Genomic DNA, 25,517 nt, shown 5'->3' on the forward strand with positions numbered 1-25,517 from the left:
CACCGGTGACCCCTGTGTGCTCCTATCTCACCCTTGACCCCTGTGTGCTCCTATCTCACCGGTGACTACTGTGTCTCCTGTGTCTCCTGTGTCTCCAGTGACTCCTGTATGCTCCTATCTCACCAGTGACTCCTGTGTGCTCCTATCTCACCAGTGACCCCTGTGTGCTCCTATCTCACCGGTGACCCCTGTGTGCTCCTATCTCACCCTTGACCCCTGTGTGATCCTATCTCACCGGTGACTACTGTGTCTCCTGTGTCTCCAGTGACCCCTGTGTGCTCCTATCTCACCGGTGACCCCTGTGTGCTACTATCTCACCGGTGACTACTGTGTCTCCTGTGTCTCCAGTGACCCCTGTGTGCTCCTATAATTTACCAGTGACCCCTGTGTGCTCCTATCTCACCAGTGACTCCTGTGTGCTCCTATCTCACCGGTGACCCCTGTGTGCTCCTATCTCACCCTTGACCCCTGTGTGCTCCTATCTCACCAGTGACTACTGTGTCTCCTGTGTCTCCAGTGACCTCTGTGTGCTCCTATCTCACCGGTGACCCCTGTGTGCTCCTATCTCACCGGTGACTACTGTGTCTCCTGTGTCTCCAGTGACTCCTGTGTCCTCTTATCTCACCAGTGACTCCTGTGTGCTCCTATCTCACCAGTGACCCCTGTGTGCTCCTATCTCACCAGTGACTCCTGTGTGCTCCTATCTCACCAGTGACCCCTGTGTCCTCCTGTCTCACCAGTGACCCCTGTGTCCTCCTGTCTCACCATTGACCCCTGTGTGCTCCTATCTCACCAGTGACTCCTGTGTGCTCCTATCTCACCAGTGACTCCTATGTCTCCAGTGACCCGTGTGCTCCTGTGTCTCCAGTGACTCCTGTGTGCTCCTGTGTCCCCGGTGACCCCTGTGTGCCTATATCACCAGTGACCCCTGTGTCCTCCTATCTCACCAGTGACTCCTGTGTCTCCAGTGACCCGTGTGCTCCTGTGTCTCCAGTGACCCCTGTGTGCTCCTATCTCACCAGTGACCCCTGTGTGCTCCTATCTCACCAGTGACCCCTGTGTGCTCCTATCTCACCAGTGACTCCTGTGTCCTCCTATCTCCCCAGTGACTCCTGTGTGCTCCTATCTCACCGGTGACCCCTGTGTGCTCCTATCTCACCGGTGACCCCTGTGTGCTCCTATCTCACCGGTGACCCCTGTGTGCTCCTATCTCACCGGTGACCCCTGTGTGCTCCTATCTCACCGGTGACCCCTGTGTGCTCCTATCTCACCGGTGACTCCTGTGTCCTCCTATCTCACCAGTGACTCCTGTGTCCTCCTATCTCACCAGTGACACCTGTGTCCTCCTATCTCACCAATGACTCCTGTGTGCTCCTATCTCACCAGTGACTACTGTGTCTCCAGTGACCCCTGTGTGCTCCTATCTCACCGGTGACCCCTGTGTGCTCCTATCTCACCGGTGACCCCTGTGTGCTCCTATCTCACCGGTTACTACTGTGTCTGCTGTGTCTCCAGTGACTCCTGTGTCCTCCTATCTCACAAGTGACCCCTGTGTGCTCCTATCTCACCAGTGACTCCCGTGTGCTCCTATCTCACCAGTGACTCCTGTGTCCTCCTATCTCACCAGTGACTCCTGTGTCCTCCTATCTCACCAGTGACACCTGTGTCCTCCTATCTCACCAATGACTCCTGTGTGCTCCTATCTCACCAGTGACTACTGTGTCTCCAGTGACCCCTGTGTGCTCCTATCTCACCGGTGACCCCTGTGTGCTCCTATCTCACCGGTGACCCCTGTGTGCTCCTATCTCACCGGTTACTACTGTGTCTCCTGTGTCTCCAGTGACTCCTGTGTCCTCCTATCTCACAAGTGACCCCTGTGTGCTCCTATCTCACCAGTGACTCCCGTGTGCTCCTATCTCACCAGTGACTCCTGTGTCCTCCTATCTCACCAGTGACTCCTATGTCTCCAGTGACCCATGTGCTCCTGTGTCTCCAGTGACCCCTGTGTGCGCCTATATCACCAGTGACCCCTGTGTCCTCCTATCTCACCAGTGACTCCTGTGTCTCCAGTGACCCGTGTGCTCCTTTGTCCCCAGTGACCCCTGTGTGCCCCTATATCACCAGTGACCCCTGTGTCCGCAGCGACCCCTGTGTGCCCCTATATCACCAGTGACCCCTGTGTGCCCCTATATCACCAGTGACCCCTGTGTGCTCTTATATCACCAGTGACCCCTGTGTGCTCCTATATCACCAGTGACCTCTGTGTCCTCCTATCTCACCAGTGACTCCTGGAGGAGGGACGGAGGAGGGACGGGGGAGGGACAGGGGGAGGGAAGGGGGAGGGACGTAGGAGGGACGAGGGAGGGACGGAGGAGGGACAGAGGAGGGACAGGGGAGGGACGGGGGAGGGATGGGGAGGGACGGAGGAGGGAAGGGGGAGGGACGGGGAGGGAAGGAGGAGGGACTGGGAGAGACGAGGGAGGGATGGAGGAGGGACAGGGGGAGGGACGGAGGAGGGATAGGGGAGGGACGGAGGAAGGATGGGGGAGGGACGGAGGAGGGACGGGGAGGGACAGGGGAGGGACGGAGGAGGAACGGGGGAGGGACTGGAGGAGGGACGGAGGAGGGATGGAGGAGGGACGGGGAGGGACGGAGGAGGGACGGAGGAGGGACGGGGGAGGGACGGGGAGGGATGTGGTGGAGGGACGGGGGAGGGACGGAGGAGGGACGGGGGAGGGACGGAGGAGGGACGGGGAAGGGACGGAGGAGGGACGGAGGAGGGACAGAGGAGGGACAGGGAGGGATGGAGGAGGGACGGAGGAGGGACGGAGGAGGGACGGAGGAGGGACGGGGAGGGATGGAGGAGGGACGGGGAGGGACGGAGGAGGGACGGAGGAGGGACGGGGGAGGGACGGGGGAGGGATGGAGGAGGGACGGGGAGGGATGTGGTGGAGGGATGGGGGAGGGACGGAGGAGGGACGGGGAGGGACGGAGGAGGGACAGGGAGGGATGGAGGAGGGACGGGGAAGGGACGGAGGAGGGACGGAGGAGGGACAGGGAGGGATGGAGGAGGGACGGAGGAGGGACGGGGGAGGGACGGAGGAGGGACAGGGAGGGATGGAGGAGGGACGGGGGAGGGACGGAGGAGGGACGGAGGAGGGACGGGGGAGGGACGGGGTCCTCTTACCAGACAAGTTACAGGCAGGAATAGCTCGGTGGAGGAGCCCATGGAAGACATTCACCACTCGGGCCGGCACCAAATCACCCTGAATGTTAACATCTCCGTCATGCCACTGGGGGGTGCTCTTCTGGAATTGCTCCACTTCCAGCCATTGGTGGAGTTTCTCTGGCTCCATGACCGGGGTGAGGAGGCGGACACCACTAGGCGTGTAATACCGCCAACGCCGAGAACGTCTATGGCGGAAACCACTGAGGCCTCGAAGGGGAACTGTGACCAGAAGCTGGGAGGGCGCCATCACCTGTCAGGAGGAATAGAGAGAGTTATCATACCGCTGAGCAATCTGTGAAATCAGCCACCGTACTGAATATATTGTGATAGTCGTGACAGTGCTGGTTATATATATAGTGATGGTAGTGATAGTGCTGATTATATGGTGATATTAGTGACAGTGCTGATTATATATAGTGATAGTAGTGACAGTGCTGGTTATATATAGTGATGGTAGTGACAGTGCTGATTATATATAGTGATAGTAGTGACAGTGCTGGTTATATATAGTGATTGCTGGTTATATATAGTGATAGTAGTGACAGTGCTGGTTATATATAGTGAATGCTGGTTATATATAGTGATAGTAGTGACAGTGCTGATTATATATAGTGATAGTAGTGACAGTGCTGATTATATATAGTGATAGTAGTGACAGTGCTGGTTATATATAGTGATAGTAGTGACAGTGCTGGTTATATATAGTGATAGTAGCGACAGTGCTGATTATATATAGTGATAGTAGCGACAGTGCTGGTTATATATAGTGATAGTAGTGACAGTGCTGATTATATATAGTGATGGTAGTGACAGTGCTGATTATATATAGTGATAGTAGTGACAGTGCTGGTTATATATAGTGATAGTAGTGACAGTGCTGATTATATATAGTGATAGTAGTGACAGTGCTGATTATATATAGTGATAGTAGTGACAGTGCTGGTTATATATAGTGATAGTAGTGACAGTGCTGGTTATATATAGTGATAGTAGTGACAGTGCTGATTATATATAGTGATAGTTGTGACAGTGCTGATTATATATAGTGATAGTAGTGACAGTGCTGGTTATATATAGTGATGGTAGTGACAGTGCTGGTTATATATAGTGATAGTAGTGACAGTGCTGATTATATATAGTGATAGTAGTGACAGTGCTGATTATATATAGTGATAGTAGTGACAGTGCTGATTATATATAGTGATGGTAGTGACAGTGCTGGTTATATATAGTGATAGTAGTGACGGTGCTGGTTATATATAGTGATAGTAGTGACAGTGCTGGTTATATATAGTGATAGTAGTGACGGTGCTGGATGATGTCTGTTGACTTGTTATGAATAGATCAACGAAAATGAAGATTTTAGACATGGGGGGATGGGTGGGGGGGTTACAGGTGGGTGAGGATGAAGTAATTGTTGCCCCCTGGGGTTTAGTCGGGGAGCTCCTCACAAATGTATTTGCCAGGAGTATTTATCTTGGTCGATTGATAGAGATCTGTTGATTTCTCCCTAAGTTTGGCCTTGTTGCACTTTTTCTCTTCTACCACTAGGTGGCCGGGTACTTGGTGGTACTACATACAAGAAGGGCAACCCAAGGTCAGGTTATGGGTATATGGGGTATCTCAGCCAATGGGCAGGGGTTTTCTTGAATGCCTTGGCCTGCTGGGAGAACCTATATATTCGGGAGAGGTCCAGTGATCTGTGTTCTGTACCACCTGGACGTCTGTCTGGGTGGATGGGTGTCGTCTGCCCCGGGCTGCTCGGCCGGAGATTGGGCCTACCCCGGGGGGCATTTGGCTGCCAGGCTGTGTGAGGTCCTATCCAGAAGTAAGAGAGCAGCGCAGGGTTGGGATTGCGGCTTGTAGTCCAACCAGAAGTGACGGTTCTGCCGGCTGGAGAAGATGTCACGGTCGGAGGTAGAAGGGAAGTTGTCACCACGAAGGGACCGACCACCTTATTACCGGGGACCACAGGGAGTAACTGAAGCAAGTACCGGAGCAACATTCTCACCGAACGGCACGGTGGAGAACCTGGAGACCTCAGGCGGTGATCAAGTCAGGGACCCGACCAGCGGTGGAGACCCTCGCAGAGCAGCCTTGTGTGCCAAGCCAGGGACCCGACCAGCGGTGGAGACCCTCGCAGAGCAGCCTTGTGTGCCAAGCCAGGGACCCAACCAGCGGAGGAGACCCTCGCAGAGCAGCCTTGTGTGCCAAGCCAGGGACCCAACCAGCGGTGGAGACCCTCGCAGAGCAGCCTTGTGTGCCAAGCCAGGGACCCAACCAGCGGAGGAGACCCTCGCAGAGCAGCCTTGTGTGCCAAGCCAGGGACCCAACCAGCGGAGGAGACCCTGGCAGAGCAGCCTTGTGTGCCAAGCCAGGGACCCAACCAGCGGAGGAGACCCTGGCAGAGCAGCCTTGTGTGCCAAGCCAGGGACCCGACCAGCGGAGGAGACCCTGGCAGAGCAGCCTTGTGTGCCAAGCCCGGGACCCGACCAGCGGAGGAGACCCTCGCAGAGCAGCCTTGTGTGCCAAGCCAGGGACCCGACCAGCGGAGAAGACCCTCGCAGAGCAGCCTTGTGTGCCAAGCCAGGGACCCAACCAGCGGAGGAGACCCTCGCAGAGCAGCCTTGTGTGCCAAGCCAGGGACCCAACCAGCGGAGAAGACCCTCGCAGAGCAGCCTTGTGTGCCAAGCCAGGGACCCAACCAGCGGAGGAGACCCTCGCAGAGCAGCCTTGTGTGCCAAGCCAGGGACCCAACCAGCGGAGGAGACCCTGGCAGAGCAGCCTTGTGTGCCAAGCCAGGGACCCAACCAGCGGTGGAGACCCTCGCAGAGCAGCCTTGTGTGCCAAGCCCGGGACCCAACCAGCGGAGGAGACACTCGCAGAGCAGTCTTGTGTGCCAAGCCAGGGACCCAACCAGCGGAGGAGACCCTCGCAGAGCAGCCTTGTGTGCCAAGCCCAGGACCCAACCAGCGGTGGAGACCCTCGCAGAGCAGCCTTGTGTGCCAAGCCCGGGACCCAACCAGCGGAGGAGACCCTCGCAGAGCAGCCTTGTGTGCCAAGCCCGGGACCCAACCAGCGGAGGAGACCCTCGCAGAGCAGTCTTGTGTGCCAAGCCAGGGACCCAACCAGCGGAGGAGACCCTCGCAGAGCAGTCTTGTGTGCCAAGCCAGGGACTGAGCCGGCCAGCAGGGTGAAGAAGTATCTGGAGTGCCAAGCTAGGGACCCAGCAGAGAAGTGGGGGGGGGGACGCTTGAAAGAAATACCAACTCAAACCTTGGAGGGGCTCAGGGGAGTCGGTGAATTGGAGGGTCTAGTGAGAGATCGGGAGCTCAGTGCTGAAGAACTACAAGAAGAAGGTGTAGTGGAGCTGAAGGATCTGTTACGTTTGAGTTAGGAACTGTTACCATAGGAGACGGCATTCCTGCACGTGCAGAAGTGGCGCCTTGCTGGGGCCTTTCCCGGCACGACTGCCCTCCTATTGAAGTCTCAGAGTCTGCCAATTGAATCTACAACTACTTAAGGGTGTCCTGGCCCCAACCCTCCTTCTCCCAAAAATATAAAACCTCTTTTACATCCAAGAAGTGTCTGGCGCCCAATAACTTTCACCATCTTTGCACCCACCATGCCTCACAACCCGCCACATATTGAAGGATGTCCGCTATCTTTGGCCTTGGAGGTCCTCATCAGACTGGACAAGGCCGGAGACCTGGCTACAATTACAAAGAGGAAATCCCATTCCTGCCCTCCCCTCACCGACCTCCTCTCTGGGATAATTGTCCCTCCGGAACTCCTCTCCATTCTCTGATATTGCAGCCGGAACACACAGATGGGGTCCTGACGAGGATCCAGGGGGGGGGAGGGGTCAGCATGCAGCGGATCGGGGTGACACACACTTTCTATAAATTCCTGGTTACCTGTATACAGGGGTGCAGTGAGCGGCGCCCCCTCAGCAGCTCCATCCAGTGGGCCAGTAAGTCTGGCTGTTCCTGATTCCACACGCAGCCAAGGAGAGAGAGAAGATGGTGACAATGACAGAAAAGGACCGCCTATGGCCGATGCCGGTCCCTCCCCCCCCCCCCACCAGATGAAGCGCGGTGTGAGTGTTATTATGGGCCATGTGTTGGTTGGGGGGTCTCTTTCACTTCCTGTCCTGGTCATCGTGTGGTCACTGGGACAGGAAGTGAGGAGAGATCTCCATGGGCATCCGGTGCTCCCCCTCCCCCACCAGCTGGAGTTCTAATTTAACACACAACGCTCCGGTGTATGGAAGATGATCGGATTTCCTGGAAAAAGATTTGATTTCAGTGAATTTGTCGTGTTGGAATCATGAAGTGTTGCTGCCTTCAGTAGGGGCCCTCCGTACCAATCCTAGTGAGGGCCACAACATTGCCATCTAAGTGCCCCTGGAATGACCCTCCCCTATCCGAACCCTCCCCCATGGTGCTGGATATGTGATGTAATGGGGCCCTCTTATGGTGCTTCCCATCTGCCCATCCCCCAAAGTGCCAGACAGGTGGTGTAATGGGGTCCCTCTTATGTCCCTCCCCATCTGATCTCTGCCCCATGGTGCTGGATATGTGATGTAATGAGCCCCGCTTTTATCCTCAGCCATCTGATGCCTCCCCCACAGTGCCAGACAGGTAGTGTAATTTGGTTCCTCTTATGTCCCTTCTCTATCTGATCCCTTCCCTAAAGTGCCAGAAAGGTGGTGTAATGGGGTCCCTCTTATGTCCCTCCCCATCTGATCCCTTCCCCAAAATTTCAGACAGGGGGTGTAATGGGCCCCTCTTATGTCCCCACCCATCTGATCCCTCCCCCACAATGCCAGACAGGTAGTGTAACAGGGTCCCTCTTATGTCCCCACCCATCTGATTCCTCCCCCACAATGCCAGACAGGTGGTGTAATTGGCCCCTCTTATGTCCCCACCCATCTGATTCCTCCCCCACAATGCCAGACAGGTGGTGTAATGGGCCCCTCTTATGTCCCCACCCATCTGATTCCTCCCCCACAATGCCAGACAGGTGGTGTAATGGGCCCCTCTTATGTCCCCACCCATCTGATCCCTCTCCCACAATGCTAGACAGGTGGTGTAATGGGTCCCTCTTATGTCCCCACCCATCTGATCCCTCCCCCACAATGCCAGACAGGTGGTATAATGGGCCCCTCTTATGTCCCCACCCATCGGATTCCTCCCCCACAATGCCAGACAGGTGGTGTAATGGGTCCCTCTTATGCCCCCACCCATCTGATTCCTCCCCCACAATGCCAGACAGGTGGTGTAATGGGTCCCTCTTATGCCCCTACCCCTCTGATCCCTTCTCCAAAGTGCCAGAAAGGTGGTGTAATTGGGTCTCTCTTATATCATTCCCCATCTGTTCCCTCCCTCCATGGTGCTGGATATGTTATATAATGGGCCCCGCTTATGTCCCACCCATCTGATCTCTCCCTTACAGTGCCAGACAGGTACTATAATGGGGTCCCTCTTATGTCCCTCCCCATCTGATCCCTTCCCCAAAATTTCAGACAGGGGGTGTAATGGGTGCCTCTTATGCCCCCACCCCTCTGATCCCTTCTCCAAAGTGCCAGACAGGTGGTGTAATGGGGACCCCCTTATGTTCCTCCCATCTGATTCCTCCCCCATGGTGCTGGATATGTGATGTAATGGGTCCCACTTATGTCCTTGCTCATCTGATCCCTCCCCCACAGTGCCAGACAGGTTGTGTAATGGGGTCCCACCTATGTTTCTCCTCTATCTAACTCCTTCCCCATTGTGCCGGATATAAACATGGAATTTGGCCCCTCCTATGTCCCCCATCTGAACCCTCCCCCACGGTGCTAGACATGTGATGCAATGGGGTCCCTCCCCAACTGATCCCTCTTCTTCAGTACTGGACAGGTGGTATAATGGGGCCTCTTTTATATGCCCCATCTGAACCCTCCCCGACGGTGCCAGGCAGGTGGTGTAATAGTGCCCTGCTCTGTTTGATCCTTCTCTTCAGTACTGGACAGCTGGTATAATGGGGTCCCTCCTATGTCCCCCCTAAATCTGATCCCACCCCCAAGGTACCAGGCAGGCAGTGTAATTAGGCATCTATATTGTCCTTCCCCTATCTGATCCCTTCCCCACAGTGCCAGAGAGGAGGCGTCAAAGCCAGCCACGCCTCTTCCTATTGTCATCCAGTCAGATCCCAGCTGTTGTTCTGGTGCTGTCTCGAAAATGAAAGCTAACAGTTGATTGGATGAACAGAAGGCAAATAGTTTACTTTTTATTTGGAAAGTTGAAGTGTGTCTGAAGCTAAAAACCCTTTTCCTCATTTCAGATACAGTGTGGGGGGGGGGGGGGGGGTCACCACTCCTCTCAGGAGTCCCATTGTGGGGCATTCCCTTCACTTCCTGTTCCGGAGACACGACAGGAAGTGAGAGGAAATCCCCGCTCACCAGAACAGGTCTCCTCATTGGGAGATTTCCCCTCTGTTCCTCTCCTGGATTGATTTCCTATCACTTCCTGTTTTGGTGACACCAGGACAGACAGAGATTCAATTTTACCAGTGGAGACAGCAGTAAAAACCTGAAAGAAGACATTTAGGCTGTGCACGCATTTCAACCCCCTCTGCTCATTCAGTCCTGCAGGGCGGCGCTGTCCGGGGTCTGTCGGGTCACAATGATAGTGGGGTGTCTCACCTTTAGGTGGTCGCTGTGGATGCCGGAGTTGGAAATGCTCTGAAATCGAGAATCCCAGGAACTGACCTGCGCTGTCAGCGCCAGTATGACAGTCTGCACCTCCTCCACCATGCGGGCCACACGACGGTGCCGGGCGTCCCCCTGGGGGCAGAGACATGGCAGTCAGGATTAAAGGATCATGGGGAGGGGGAACATTCTCAATGCCACAGAGCACTTCCCAATGAATATTTCCAGAGGAGGCCATAATGTACAGGGACACCACAACTACTATATATTTCATCATAGAGAGGTATGGGAGCGCCCTCTGGAGGCTCCTTGTATGTCAGACAGTACACATACACCCCTGCTGAACATAATTCTCCATAAAAGTCTATTGTCAGATCTCTGTTCATAGACAAACACTACACCACACTTGGCCACTAGATGGCGCTAAGAACGCTAGGGAATTCCTATGATTGATTTAAAATGAAAAAAATACATCTGGCCACTAGATGGCGCTAAATATCACAGGACAATCCTAGGAATGATTTAGAATGAAAAAAAAAAAAAGAACAACACATTTTGGACTGTGTGTGAAGGGGGGGGGGGGGGGGTTGTATAATGTGTGGGAGGATTGGACGGAGTGTGATGGATGGGAGGAATGTTCGTCAGTGCAGGAAGTTGTCCTCGTAGTCAGTGTTTATAATCCTCGTAGTCGGTGTTTATACTCCTCGTAGTCGGTGTTTATACTCCTCGTAGTCGGTGTTTATACTCCTCGTATTCTATTATTGGATTTGGTTTACTATAAACGTTCCTCTGTGTGTAATAACAGATGCTGGGGGTGACCCCGCAGCCAGGACAACCTCCCCTCTCCTCTATATCCGGGACAGTTCTGGCTCCGGCCGGTCGGAATTCAGGGAAGATTCAATTTCTGTCATCTCTGGAGGAAATGGGAATTCCCCTATTCACAAATTAAATCCTCCCATTACCCCTCCTGTATTCCAGATAGATTTCCCCCATTCATCACCAGTCACCCCCATTCCTGATCTGGATTCCCAATTCTTGGATGAAATCCACCCATTCCAGAGTGAACTCCTTCAACTCCCTCCAGACTCCCCAACTCCCCCCAGACTCTCCAACTCCCCCCAGACTCTCCAACTCCCCCCCAGACTCTCCAACTCCCCCCCAGACTCTCCAACTCCCCCCAGACTCTCCAACTCCCTCCAGACTCTCCAACTTCCCCCAGACTCCCCAACTCCCTCCAGACTCCCCAACTCCCCCCAGACTCTCCAACTCCCCCCCAGACTCTCCAACTCCCCCCAGACTCCCCAACTCCCCCCAGACTCTCCAACTCCCCCCAGACTCTCCAACTCCCCCCAGACTCCCCAACTCCCTCCAGACTCCCCAACTCCCTCCAGACTCTCCAACTCCCCCCAGACTCTCCAACTCCCCACAACTCCCCCCAGACTCTCCAACTCCCCACAACTCCCCCCAGACTCTCCAGTTCCCTCCAGACTCCCCAACTCCCCCCAGACTCTCCAACTTCCCCCAGACTCTCCAACTCCCCCCAACTCCCCCCAGACTCTCCAGTTCCCTCCAGACTCCCCAACTCCCCCCAGACTCCCCCCAGACTCCCCAACTCCCTCCAAACTCCCCAACTCCCCCCAGACTCCCCAACTCCCCCCAGACTCCCCCCAGACTCCCCAACTCCCTCCAAACTCCCCAACTCCCCCCAGACTCCCTCCAGACTCCCCAACTCCCCCCAGACTCCCCCAACTCCCCCCAGACTCTCCAACTCCCTCCAGACTCCCCAACTCCCTCCAGACTCTCCAACTCCCTCCAGACTCCCCAACTCCCTCCAGACTCTCCAACTCCCCCCAGACTCTCCAACTCCCCCCAGACTCCCCAACTCCCTCCAGACTCTCCAACTCCCTCCAGACTCCCCAACTCCCCCCAGACTCTCCAACTCCCCCCAGACTCTCCAACTCCCCCCAGACTCTCCAACTCCATCCAGACTTCCCAACTCCCTCCAGACTCCCCAACTCCCCCCAGACTCCCCAACTCCTCCCAGACTCTACAACTCCCTCCAACTCCCTCCAGACTCTCCAACTCCCTCCAGACTCTCCAACTCCCCCCAGACTCCCCAACTCCCTCCAGACTCTCCAACTCCCTCCAGACTCCCCAACTCCCCCCAGACTCTCCAACTCCCCCCAGACTCTCCAACTCCCCCCAGACTCTCCAACTCCCCCCAGACTCTCCAACTCCCTCCAGACTTCCCAACTCCCTCCAGACTCCCCAACTCCCCCCAGACTCCCCAACTCCTCCCAGACTCTACAACTCCCTCCAACTCCCTCCAGACTCCCCAACTCCCTCCAGACTCTCCAACTCCCCCCAGACTCCCCAACTCCCCCCAGACTCCCCAACTCCCCCCAGACTCCCCAACTCCCTCCAGACTCCCCAACTCCCTCCAGACTCTCCAACTCCCCCCAGATTCTCCAACTCCCTCCAATTCCCTCCAGACTCTCCAGTTCCCTGCACACTCCAACACCCTACAGACTTCCTAAATCCTTCTAGATAAGCCTTTCTCAACCTTTTCAACACAGAGGAACCCTTGAAATAGTTTTCCAGGCTCGGGGAACCCCCTGCTAAAAATTAGAAGTCTACAACTCATGACACATTAGTGTGATGGTCATTGGGAAGAATGGTCCTTACACTTGTGGTCAGTGGGAAGAATGGTCCTTACACTTGTGGTCATTGGGAAGAATGGTCCTCACACTTGTGGTCATTGGGAAGAACGGTCCTCACACTTGTGGTCATTGGGAAGAATGGTCCTCACACTTGTGGTCATTGGGAAGAATGGTCCTCACACTTGTGGTCATTGGGAAGAATGGTCCTTACACTTGTGGTCATTGGGAAGAATGGTCCTTACACTTGTGGTCATTGGGAAGAATGGTCCTTACACTTGTGGTCAGTGGGAAGAATGGTCCTTACACTTGTGGTCATTGGGAAGAATGGTCCTTACACTTGTGGTCAGTGGGAAGAATGGTCCTTACACTTGTGGTCATTGGGAAGGATGGTCCTCACACTTGTGGTCATTGGGAAGAATGGTCCTCACACTTGTGGTCATTGGGAAGAATGGTCCTTACACTTGTGGTCAGTGGGAAGAATGGTCCTTACACTTGTGGTCATTGGGAGGAATGGTCCTTACACTTGTGGTCATTGGGAAGAATGGTCCTTACACTTGTGGTCATTGGGAAGAATGGTCCTTACACTTGTGGTCATTGGAAAGAATGGTCCTTACACTTGTGGTCATTGGGAAGAATGGTCCTCACACTTGTGGTCATTGGGAAGAATGGTCCTCACACTTGTGGTCATTGGGAAGAATGGTCCTCACACTTGTGGTCATTGGGAAGAATGGTCCTTACACTTGTGGTCATTGGGAAGAATGGTCCTTACACTTGTGGTCATTGGGAAGAATGGTCCTTACACTTGTGGTCAGTGGGAAGAATGGTCCTTACACTTGTGGTCATTGGGAAGAATGGTCCTTACACTTGTGGTCAGTGGGAAGAATGGTCCTTACACTTGTGGTCATTGGGAAGGATGGTCCTCACACTTGTGGTCATTGGGAAGAATGGTCCTCACACTTGTGGTCATTGGGAAGAATGGTCCTTACACTTGTGGTCAGTGGGAAGAATGGTCCTTACACTTGTGGTCATTGGGAGGAATGGTCCTTACACTTGTGGTCATTGGGAAGAATGGTCCTTACACTTGTGGTCATTGGGAAGAATGGTCCTTACACTTGTGGTCATTGGAAAGAATGGTCCTTACACTTGTGGTCATTGGGAAGAATGGTCCTTACACTTGTGGTCATTGGGAAGAATGGTCCTTACACTTGTGGTCATTGGGAAGAATGGTCCTCACACTTGTGGTCATTGGGAAGAATGGTCCTCACACTTGTGGTCATTGGGAAGAATGGTCCTTACACTTGTGGTCATTGGGAAGAATGGTCCTCACACTTGTGGTCATTGGGAAGAATGGTCCTTACACTTGTGATCATTGGGAAGAATGGTCCTTACACTTGTGGTCATTGGGAAGAATGGTCCTCACACTTGTGGTCATTGGGAAGAATGGTCCTTACACTTGTGGTCATTGGGAAGAATGGTCCTCACACTTGTGGTCATTGGGAAGAATGGTCCTCACACTTGTGGTCAGTGGGAAGAATGGTCCTTACACTTGTGGTCATTGGGAAGAATGGTCCTTACACTTGTGGTCATTGGGAAGAATGGTCCTTACACTTGTGGTCATTGGGAAGAATGGTCCTTACACTTGTGGTCATTGGGAAGAATGGTCCTTACACTTGTGGTCATTGGGAAGAATGGTCCTCACACTTGTGGTCATTGGGAAGAATTACCTCCTTACAGATAGCTATAAAGATCAATGGTGTGAGAGGGAACTTATCCGAGAGGCAGAAATGGCCCAATGCTGAAGGAACCCCTACAACCTCTGGAGGAACCCTGGTTGAGAATCACTGTTCTAGAGTCTCCAGTTCCCTGCACACTCCAGACTTCCCAACTCCTAACCGTCCCTGATTCCTGTCCAAAGTCTCCTGATTCCCAACTAGATGCCCCCTTCCTTACCCAATGCCTCCATTCCAGACCAGACTCCCCTGATTTAGGACAGGACTCCCTTGATTTGAAACCAGGTGCCCCCTATTTCTCCCCACACACTCCCTATACCAGGTGGCCATAGACACAAGAGGGTGTCATAAATACAGGAGGATACCATAGACATAAAAGGGAGGCCATAGACACAGAAGGAAGTCCACAGACATGGGAGGGCTCCATAGACAGAGGGGGGAGGTTATAGACACATGAGGATGGTGGTAGACACAGGAGGACACCATAGAAACAGGAGACAGCATAGACACAGGAGGGAGGTCATAGACACAGGAGGACATCATAGGGAGAAGATGGGCACGAAGACACAGGAGGAGGTCATAGACACAGGAGGGTGGCCATAGGGAGAAGATGGGCACGAAGACACAGGAGGAGGTCAAAGAAACGGAGAAGTCCATAGACACAGAATTACACCATAGACACAGGAGGGAGGGCACCATAGACACAAGAGGACACCATAGACACAGGAGGGAGGACACCATAGACACAGGAGGACACCATAGACACAGGAGGACACCATAGACACAAGAGGACACCATAGACACAAGAGGACACCATAGACACAAGAGGACACCATAGACACAAGAGGACACCATAGACACAAGAGGACACCATAGACACAAGAGGACACCATAGATCCAAGAGGACACCATAGATCCAAGAGGACACCATAGACACAAGAGGACACCATAGACACAAGAGGACACCATAGATCCAAGAGGACACCATAGACACAAGAGGACACCATAGACACAAGAGGACACCATAGATCCAAGAGGACACCATAGATCCAAGAGGACACCATAGATCCAAGAGGACACCATAGACACAGGAGGGCAACATTGATTCAGGAGGGAGACCAAAGAAACAGGAGGGAGGCCATAGACACAGGAGGGAGGCCAAATGCACAGGAGGAGGCCATAGAGTGAAGGGGCCCAAAGACACAAGAGGACACCATAGACACAGGAGGGAGGACACCATAGACACAAGAGGACACCATAGATACAGGAGGGAGGACACCATAGACACAGGAGGAGGCCATAGAGTGAAGGGGCCCAAAGACACAGGAGGGAGACCATAGACACAAGAGGACACCATAGACACAGGAGGGAGGACACCATAGACACAGGAGGGAGGACACCATAGACACAGGAGGGAGGACACAATAGACACAAGAGGACACCATAGACACAGGAGGGAGGACACCATAGACACAGGAGGGAGGACACCATAGACACAGGAGAGAGGACACCATAGACACAGGAGAGAGGACACCATAGACACAGGAGGGAGGACACCATAGACACAGGAGGGAGGACACCATAGACACAGGAGAGAGGACACCATAGACACAGGAGAGAGGACACCATAGACACAGGAGGGAGGACACCATAGACACAGGAGGGAGGACACCATAGACACAGGAGGGAGGACACCATAGACACAGGAGGGAGGACACCATAGACACAGGAGGGAGGACACCATAGACACAGGAGAGAGGACACCATAGACACAGGAGGGAGGACACCATAGACACAGGAGGGAGGACACCATAGACACAGGAGGGAGGACACCATAGACACAGGAGGGAGGACACCATAGACACAGGAGAGAGGACACCATAGACACAGGAGGGAGGACACCATAGACACAGGAGGGAGGACACCATAGACACAGGAGGGAGGACACCATAGACACAGGAGAGAGGACACCATAGACACAGGAGGGAGGACACCATAGACACAGGAGGGAGGACACCATAGACACAGGAGGGAGGACACCATAGACACAGGAGGGAGGACACCATAGACACAGGAGGGAGGACACCATAGACACAGGAGGGAGGACACCATAGACACAGGAGAGAGGACACCATAGACACAGGAGGGAGGACACCATAGACACAGGAGGGAGGACACCATAGACACAGGAGGGAGGACACCATAGACACAGGAGGGAGGACACCATAGACACAGGAGGGAGGACACCATAGACACAGGAGGGAGGACACCATAGACACAGGAGGGAGGACACCATAGACACAGGAGGGAGGACACCATAGACACAGGAGGGAGGACACCATAGACACAGGAGGGAGGACACCATAGACACAGGAGGGAGGACACCATAGACACAGGAGGGAGGACACCATAGACACAGGAGAGAGGACACCATAGACACAGGAGGGAGGACACAATAGACACAGGAGGGAGGCCATAGTTACAGGAAGGAGGTTATAGACAGGAGGGCACCATAATTTCGGTGGGGGGGGGGGGGGGGGGGCAAACCAGCAGACACAGTCCAATCCCCTCCCCCGCCTCCATGCTCAAAGTGCTCCATAAAAAGGGACGTTCTGAGAAATGTCTGTCTTTGGGGCCCGGAGGACATGGCCTCCTCTCTGGGGGGGACACAAGTCTTCCCTCTGCCACACTACATCAGTATTATCAGAGAGTCCTGTGAACTGTTCTATAGCCGGAGGGTTTCTGTGTCGGGAATTTACAGCTGCAGTGTTTCCGTGTTTGCGGCGTTGACAACAAACGATCAGCCCGGGCGCGGTGTACACACACAACACACGGTGTCCCCCATTCCCCTCTCTGTGTACAGACCAATCACAGCTGCTGTTTTGTGTCAACAAAGTCACTTGAAGGGAATGCGGGACACTCAATAAATGGACACAAAGTCCAAACAATTGCCAATTTTATGATACAATCTGAACAAAAGAAAGCCAAAAAGGCATTAAAAACACTTCTTGGGGGATGTGACCTCGGGGCAAACGTTTATATCATGGACCAGAGTCACAACAACCCCAAATACAGGCAGACTGAATATTCTACGCGTTTCGCTTCCTCCGGACTCTTCCAGTCCCCTAGGCTTATCAAAGGATTTTATAAATTATAAAAAAAGACGACAATCATCACCTTAATTGGATACATTCAATTGTTACATAATCTCACCTGGACGATCCCTCACCTGTGCAGCATGTATGGGGAGGGGGGGGATATATATTAGAGGTTGATTATTATAATGTTGGTTTCTCTGGTGGTTTAGGTGTACATTTCTCTTCTAGAAGGTTTATAATCAACAACCTCTAATATTCGGCTAAGCTGAGCCGTTGTTACAATGTAACTGTCAGAAACCATGAAATCAGACCCAGACAGAAGTACAGGTAAATCACACGTGTTTAATAATAAAATGAAACAGAACAAACATAGCCAGAGTTCAGTAACCGGAACAGATAGTCAGACAAGCCAGAAGTCGGGGATCAACGTAGTGAGAGAGCAAGCAGGATCTGGAGCAGGAAGGGATGTCAGCAAAGCCAGTCTGTAAACAGGAATGCAGGAGATAGTTTCTTGTGATGTCACCAAGGCGAAGGCAGAGCTCCTCTGGACTGGACGGCTTAAGTAGGCAGGACTGATGAGCAGGATATCATCAACAGCTGAGTGACTGTGGAGAGATAGGAGCTGACAATTAGCCGACACCTGAGTAGCCAGCTCAGAGAAGGAAGGGCTGAGCCCAGCCCTGACAGTACCCCCTCCACAACAACCCCTCCCCCTCGGAGGACCACCAGGCTTGAGGGGAACCGTCTATGGAAATCACGGAGGAGGACAGGGGCATGTACATCCGAGGATGAGACCCAAGAGCGTTCCTCTGGACTGTACCCCTTCCAATGCACCAGGTACTGTATGAGCCCACGGAACCTACGGGAGTCAACAATGGACTGTACTTCATACTCCTCATGGTTCTCAACCTGAATAGGGTGAGGTCGTGGCACCGAGGTGGCAAATCGGTTGCAAACCAAAGGTTTTAATAAGGAGACATGAAATACATTCGAAATACTAAGCCACTGCGTTAATCTTGCAAAGGATACGGAACGGCCCAATAAACCGAGGTGCAAACTTCAGTGAGGGAACACGAAGCCGGAGGTTGCGAGATGACAGCCAGACCCTGTCCCCAACCTGGTAGGAAGGTGCAGGCAGGCGTCTGCGGTCAGCATGGAGTCTGTACCTATCATTAGCATGATGCAAAGCCTCCTGGACTTGTGTCCAAGTGGAACGAAGACCACGGAGATGCTCCTCTAACACAGGAATACTCTGCGGAACAAACGAGTCAGACAACATGGAAGGTTGGAAACCATAATTCACCATAAATGGAGACAATCGGGAGGCAGAATTCAAGGCACTGTTGTGAGCAAACTCTGCCCAAGGTAATAGGTCAGACCAGTTGTTATGATGGTCAGAAATATAGCAACGTAGGAATTGCTCCAAGGACTGATTGGCTCATTCTGCGGCCCCATTAGACTGTGGGTGATACGTAGAAGAGAACACAAGCTGGATTCCCAACTGTGCACAAAAGGCTCTCCAGAACCGGGAGACAAACTGACTGCCCCTGTCCGAGACAATCACCTTGGGTAGCCCATGTAAGAGAAAGATCTCCTGAGCAAAAATGGAAGCCAGTTCCTTAGAGGGGGCAACTTCTTAAGTGGAATACAATGACACATCTTTGAGAACCGGACAACCACCATAAAGGATAACAGTGTTGCCTTGGGAGTTGGGCAACTCCACAATGAAATCCATAGACAGGGGAGTCCAGGGCCTCTCTCCATTGGGTATGGGTTGTAGGAGGCCCACTGGAAGGTGTGGTGGAGTCTTACTCTGAGCACACACGGGACAGGCAGCTACGAAGGCAGTAACATCAGCCCATAGACTAGGCCACCAGAATTGTTGGGAAATGAGCCCAAAAGAGTTGATTCTTCCCAGGATGGCCAGCTGCCTTGGGAGAATGGTAAGTCTGGAGCTCTGCAGTACGGAGACTCTCTGGGACAAAGCAGCGGTCACAAGGTTTATCAGGAGAAGCATGGACCTGAGCAGCAAGAATATTGTCACCCAAAGGAGAAGTAAGACTGGTGAGAACCGTAACCAAGATACGATCAGGAGGAATCACAGGAACCGGAACCGACTGCGACTTGGAAGTGGAGGAAAATTGTGGTGACAAGGCATCAGCCCTTACATTCTTAGTACCGGGTAAGAATGAGACAATGTAATTAAAGCTCGACAAGAAAGAGCCCATCGCGCCCTTCTGGGAGAGACGTTTAGCCTCAGGCAAGAATGTGAGATTCTTATGGTCAGTAAGAATAAGAACGGGCACAGTGGTACCTTCAAGGAGATGTCTCCATTCTTTCAGGGCTAAAATGATCGCCAACAGCTCTCTGTCACCAATCTCATAATTGCACTCAGCAGGTGACAATTTCTTGGAAAAGTATCCACACGGATGCATAGCGCTCTCAGAGTTAGGACGTTGAGAAAGAAGGGTGCCAACTCCAGTCTCAGAAGCATCAACTTCTAGGATAAAAGGCAACGTAGGATCAGGATGTGCCAACACAGGAGCAGAAACAAAGGAATCAATGGAATCGGGTAGGCATTCTTAATCGTGACACGATTAAGACCCCTATAATCTATACAAGGTCTCAGTTCACCGCTATTCTTTTTCACAAAGAAGAAACCAGCACCAGTAGGAGACGAGGATTTGCGGATGAAACCTCGGGAAAGTGCATCAGCAACATACTCCTCCATGGCCTTATCCTCCAAGACCGACAAAGGGTAAACCCGGCCACGAGGAGGTATGGCACCAGGTTGAAAGTCAATTGCGCAATCATAAGACCGGTGTGGAGGCAAACTACCGGCTTGACTTTTATCAAAGACATCACCAAAATCTCGGTACTCCTCTGGCAGGGAGGGGAGTGAAGCGGTGCACAGGACCTTGGATACCTTCAGGAAGCATGTCTCCCTGCATTGTGGTGACCAGGAGAGAACCTCAGCACAGAGCCAATCAAAAGATGAGTTGTGCCTCTGTAACCAAGGGTAACCAATAACCAGCGGAAATCTGGGTGAGGAAATAACTTGGAATTGGATTATCTCATGGTGAAGAGCCCCTACGGCCATGGACAACGGAACCGTCTCATGAGTCACATGGGCAGGCTGTAAAGGTCTCCCGTCAGGAGCCTCAATGGCAAGTGGAGTGTCACGCAGCTGCAGCGGAATCGAGTGCTGCGAAACAAATGCAGCATCAATGAACAGGCCTGCAGCCCCAGAGTCGATTAGAGCCTGTATCTCGATGGACGACTCAGCCCAAGAAAGGGTGACCGAAACCAGGGGCTTATCCTTCTGGATAACTGGGGATGAAACAACGTCACCTAAGGTCTGTCCATGACAGGACCTCAAGGTTCGGGCGTTCCCTGGACAGGTAGGACAAGACTTCAAAAAGTGACCTGCCTGGCCACAATAAAGGCACAATCTCTCCCTCCTCCTAAAGGCTCTCTCATCCGCAGAGAGACGTGTGAAGCCCAGGTGCATGGGCTCATCTTCACTGACCAACTCACTACCAGGAGGCATGGGAGGTGAGGGAGGTATGGGAGGTGAGGGAGGCATGGGAGGTGAGGGAGGCATGGGAGGTGAGGGAGGCATGGGAGGATAGGGGGGCATGGGAGGGGAGGGAGGCATGGGAGGTGAGGGAGGCACGGGAGGTGAGGGAGGCATGGGAGGTGAGGGAGGTATGGGAGGTGAGGGAGGCACAGGAGGTATGGGAGGTGAGAGAGGTATGGGAGGTGAGGGAGGCATGGGAGGTGAGGGAGGTATGGGAGGTGAGGAAGGCATGGGAGGATAGGGGGGCATGGGAGGTGAGGGAGGCATGGGAGGTGAGGGAGGCATGGGAGGTGAGGGAGGCATGGGAAGTGAGGGAGGCATGGGAGGTGAGGGAGACATGGGAGGTGAGGGAGGCATGGGAGGATAGGGGGGCATGGGAGGTGAGGGAGGCATGGGAGGTGAGGGAGGCATGGGAGGATAGGGGGGCATGGGAGGTGAGGGAGGCATGGGAGGTGAGGGAGGCATGGGAGGATAGGGGGGCATGGGAGGTGAGGGAGGCATGGGAGGTGAGGGAGGCATGGGAGGATAGGGGGGCATGGGAGGTGAGGGAGGCATGGGAGGATAGGGGGGCATGGGAGGTGAGGGAGGCATGGGTGGGACTACAAAGATCGGAGGCAAACGTACAGGAGACTTCCGCAAGCGCTCCTTAAGAGAAAGTCTTTATCTGAGTCTGGAGTCAATGAGGATAGCAAATGAGATCAAGCTCTCCAGCTCAGTGGGTATATCTCGGGCTGCTATCTCATCCTTAATGGAATCCGAGAGACCATGAGAAAAAGCCACGAGGGCCTCATTGTTCCAAGCAACCTCTGCTGCCAGAGTACGGAATTCAATGGTGTAGTCGGAAACCGTTCTCGTACTCTGATGGACATGAGGCACTTGGCAGCAGAAGCGGAGCGTGTGGAACCTCAAATACCCTTTTAAAGGAGGCCACAAACTGAGGGTAACTCAAGACAACAGGTTTTTGTGTCTCCCATAGAGGGTTAGCCCAGGCCAAGGCTCTCTCAGAAAGCAAAGATATCATGAAACCTACTTTGCTTCTGTCCGTGGGAAACGCCTGGGGCAGCATTTCAAAGTATATCTCAACCTGATCGAGAAACCCTCTGCATTGAACTGGATCGCCCCCAAATCGCTGGGGAAGTGGAGCAGAACCAGACATACCTCTTATAGAGGTAATACTCGAGGCGGGTGCTGCACAGAGACTGGCGCAGCAGCAGGGACGGCCTGCGACTCAGGTTGTACGGGAGAAGCCACCGTGGGGGATTCCAGGTGAGCCGTGCGATTCAGGAGCGTTTGAAACGCCAAGGCAAACTGATCCATGCGGTGATCTTGCTCATCCAATCTGGAAAAAATATTACCAACAAGTGGATTGACTGCATCTTCTGAATTCATGGCCTTCACCTACTGTCAGAAACCATGAAATCAGACCAAGACAGAAGTACAATCAAATCACACTTGTTTAATAATGATAATAAAAATGTAAATAGAGTAAGCGGGGTCAAAGCATAGCCAGAGTTCAGGAACCGGAATGGATAGTCAGCCAGGCCAGAAGTCAGGAATCAATGAAGAGAAACAGCAAGCAGGATCTGGAGCCAGTAGGGATGTCAGCCAAGCCAGTCTTTAAACAGTAATAGGAGAGCGACTCTAGAGATGTGACCAAGGAGAAGGCAGAGATCCTCTGGGCTGGACGGCTTAAGTAGGCAGGACTGACGAGCAGGATATCATCAACAGGTGAGTCACTGTTGAGAGAGAGATGAGAGCTGGCAATTAGTCGATAGCTTATCAGCCAGCTCAGAGAAGGAAGGGCTGAGCCCAGCCCCGACAATAACCACTTGCTGTCCAGTGGCGTACCGGTACGTCCTCAGATGGGAAGGGTGATATCTAGGTGCAGCTGCAGCCATGACCAGGATATCATTTTTTTTCATCTGCGGATTTTGAAGCTGGTAAATGTAATCTGCGTGGCTAAAGAGCCACTGACTCACTTTTACAGGGCTCTTCCCCTCCTGAGCAATCCGGGGGGGGGGGGGGGCAGTATGGATATAACCTGAAGGATAGTAGAAAGATCTGGGGTCTAATACCCCCCAGATGTCTCCATAAAGAGGACCTGTCACAGCCCATGCTATCATCTGCCGATCATTGACGTAGTGGTACGTCCTTGGATTAGGAAGGTTGGTATATTCGTTTTTTCAGCTGTTAGTTTTCAAAACTCGGAACTCACCGACCATGTGACTGCTATGGGGCCCGGAACTCACCGACCATGTGACTGCTATGGGGCCCGGAACTCACCGACCATGTGACTGCTATGGGGCCCGGAACTCACCGACCATGTAACTGCTATGGGGCCCGGAACTCACCGACCATATGACTGCTATGGGGCCCGGAACTCACCGACCATGTGACTGCTATGGGGCCCGGAACTCACCGACCATATGACTGCTATGGGGCCCGGAACTCACCGACCATATGACTGCTATGGGGCCCGGAACTCACCGACCATGTGACTGCTATGGGGCCCGGAACTCACCGACCATATGACTGCTATGGGGCCCGGAACTCACCGACCATGTGACTGCTATGGGGCCCGGAACTCACCGACCATGTGACTGCTATGGGGCCCGGAACTCACCGACCATGTGACTGCTATGGGGCCCGGAACTCACCGACCATGTGACTGCTATGGGGCCCGGAACTCACCGACCATATGACTGCTATGGGGCCCAGAAATCACTGACCATGTGACTGCTATGGGGCCCAGAACTCACCACCATGTGACTGCTATGGGGCCAAGAACTCACCGACCATATGACTGCTATTGGACCCAGAGCTCTCCGACCATGTGACTGCTGTGGGGCCCAGAGCTGTCTGACCACACGACTGCTATGGGGCCCAGAGCTGTCTGACCATGTGGCTGCTATGGGGCCCAGAGCTCTTCGACCATGTGACTGCTGTGGGGCCTGGAGCTCTCCGACCATGTGACTGCTGTGGGGCCTGGAGCTCTCCGACCATGTGACTGCTGTGGGGCCTGGAGCTCTCCGACCATGTGACTGTTGTGGGGCCCGGAGCTCTCCGACCATGTGGCTGCTATGGGGCCCGGAGCAGTCTGACCATGTGACTGCTATGGGGCCCGGAGCAGTCTGACCATGTGACTGCTATGGGCCCCAGAGCTCTCCGACCATGTGACTGTTGTGGGGCCCGGACCTCTCCGACCATGTGGCTGCTATGGGGCCCAGAGCTCTCTCACTGTGCCGTTCGGTGAGAATGTTGCTCCGGTATTTGCTTCAGTTACTCCCTGTGGTCCCCGGTAATATGGTGGTTGGTCCCTTCGTGGTGACAACTTCCCTTCTACCTCTGACAACGACAACTTCTCCAGCCGGCAGAACCGTCACTTCTGGTTGGACTACAAGCCGCAATCCCAACCCTGCGCTGCTCTCTTACTTCTGGATAGGACCTCACACAGCCTGGCAGCCAAATGCCCCCCCGGATAGGCCCAATCTCCGGCCTAGCAGCCCGGGGCAGACGACACACATCCACCCAGACAGACGTCCAGGTGGTGCAGAACATCGATCACCTGACCTCTCCCGAATATATAGCCTCTCCCAGCAGGCCAAGGCATTCAAGAAAACCCCTGCCCATTGGCTGAGATACCCCATATACCCATAACCTGACCTTGGGTTGCCCTCCTTGTATGTAGTACCACCAAGTACCCGGCCACCTAGTGGTAGAAGAGAAAAGTGCAACAAGGCCAAACTTAGGGTCAAATCAACAGATCTCTATCAATCGACCAAGATAAATACTCCTGGCAAATAAATTTGAGGAGCTCCCCGACTAAACCCCAGGGGGCAGCATCATGTTTCAGCCCTGGGCCTGTAGTTGGGGTTTCCTGTCAATCATTATGATGTCATAGTAAAAAGGACCCTCAAGCAGTTCACCTCCTTATTGGGATCTTCTCCCCAAATCCAGCCAGACGCGGCTCAGATTTCCTCTCCACAAAACCCCATGGAAAATTGAAGGATTTGGGGGGGAATATTGAAGGTGGAACAGTGACGGCGTCCAATCAGATCCGATCACATCCTATTAGATCCAATCACATCCTATTAGATCCAATCAGATCCGATCACACCCTATTAGATCCAATCACATCCTATTAGATCCAATCAGATCCGATCACATCCTATTAGATCCAATCAGATCCGATCACATCCTATTAGATCCAATCAGATCCAATCACATCCTATTAGATCCAATCAGATCCGATCACATCCTATTAGATCCAATCAGATCCAATCACATCCTATTAGATCCAATCAGATCCGATCACATCCTATTAGATCCAATCAGATCCGATCACATCCTATTAGATCCAATCAGATCCGATCACACCCTATTAGATCCAATCAGATCCGATCACATCCTATTAGATCCAATCACATCCTATTAGATCCAATCAGTTCCAATCACATCCTATTAGATCCAATCAGATCCTATTAGATCCAATTTAGATCCTATTCGATCCAATCACATCCGATCACATC

General features: G+C 53.2%; 1 protein-coding gene across 2 annotated transcripts in view; it reads right to left on the bottom strand.

Annotated features, from left to right (window-relative positions):
- MAB21L3 (mab-21 like 3) overlaps positions 1-25,517 on the bottom strand; it is a 49,588-nt gene that overhangs the window by 12,321 nt on the left and 11,750 nt on the right. The window contains exons 2-4 of one of the 2 annotated variants that reach the window (XM_077479199.1): positions 9,915-10,055; positions 7,147-7,218; positions 3,188-3,479 (exon numbers count right to left, since the gene is read on the bottom strand). In XM_077479199.1, coding sequence (XP_077335325.1) covers positions 3,188-3,479; positions 7,147-7,218; positions 9,915-10,055 — 505 coding nt within the window. The remainder of the gene's footprint in view (positions 1-3,187; positions 3,480-7,146; positions 7,219-9,914; positions 10,056-25,517) is intronic. The other variant, XM_077479200.1, reaches the window with a different exon arrangement.

The sequence above is a fragment of the Lithobates pipiens genome, unplaced genomic scaffold, assembly GCF_037356315.1.
Source record: "Lithobates pipiens isolate NorthernLeopardFrog02 unplaced genomic scaffold, aLitPip1_a1.2 Scaffold_141, whole genome shotgun sequence".
Taxonomy (NCBI): Eukaryota; Metazoa; Chordata; class Amphibia; order Anura; family Ranidae; genus Lithobates; species Lithobates pipiens.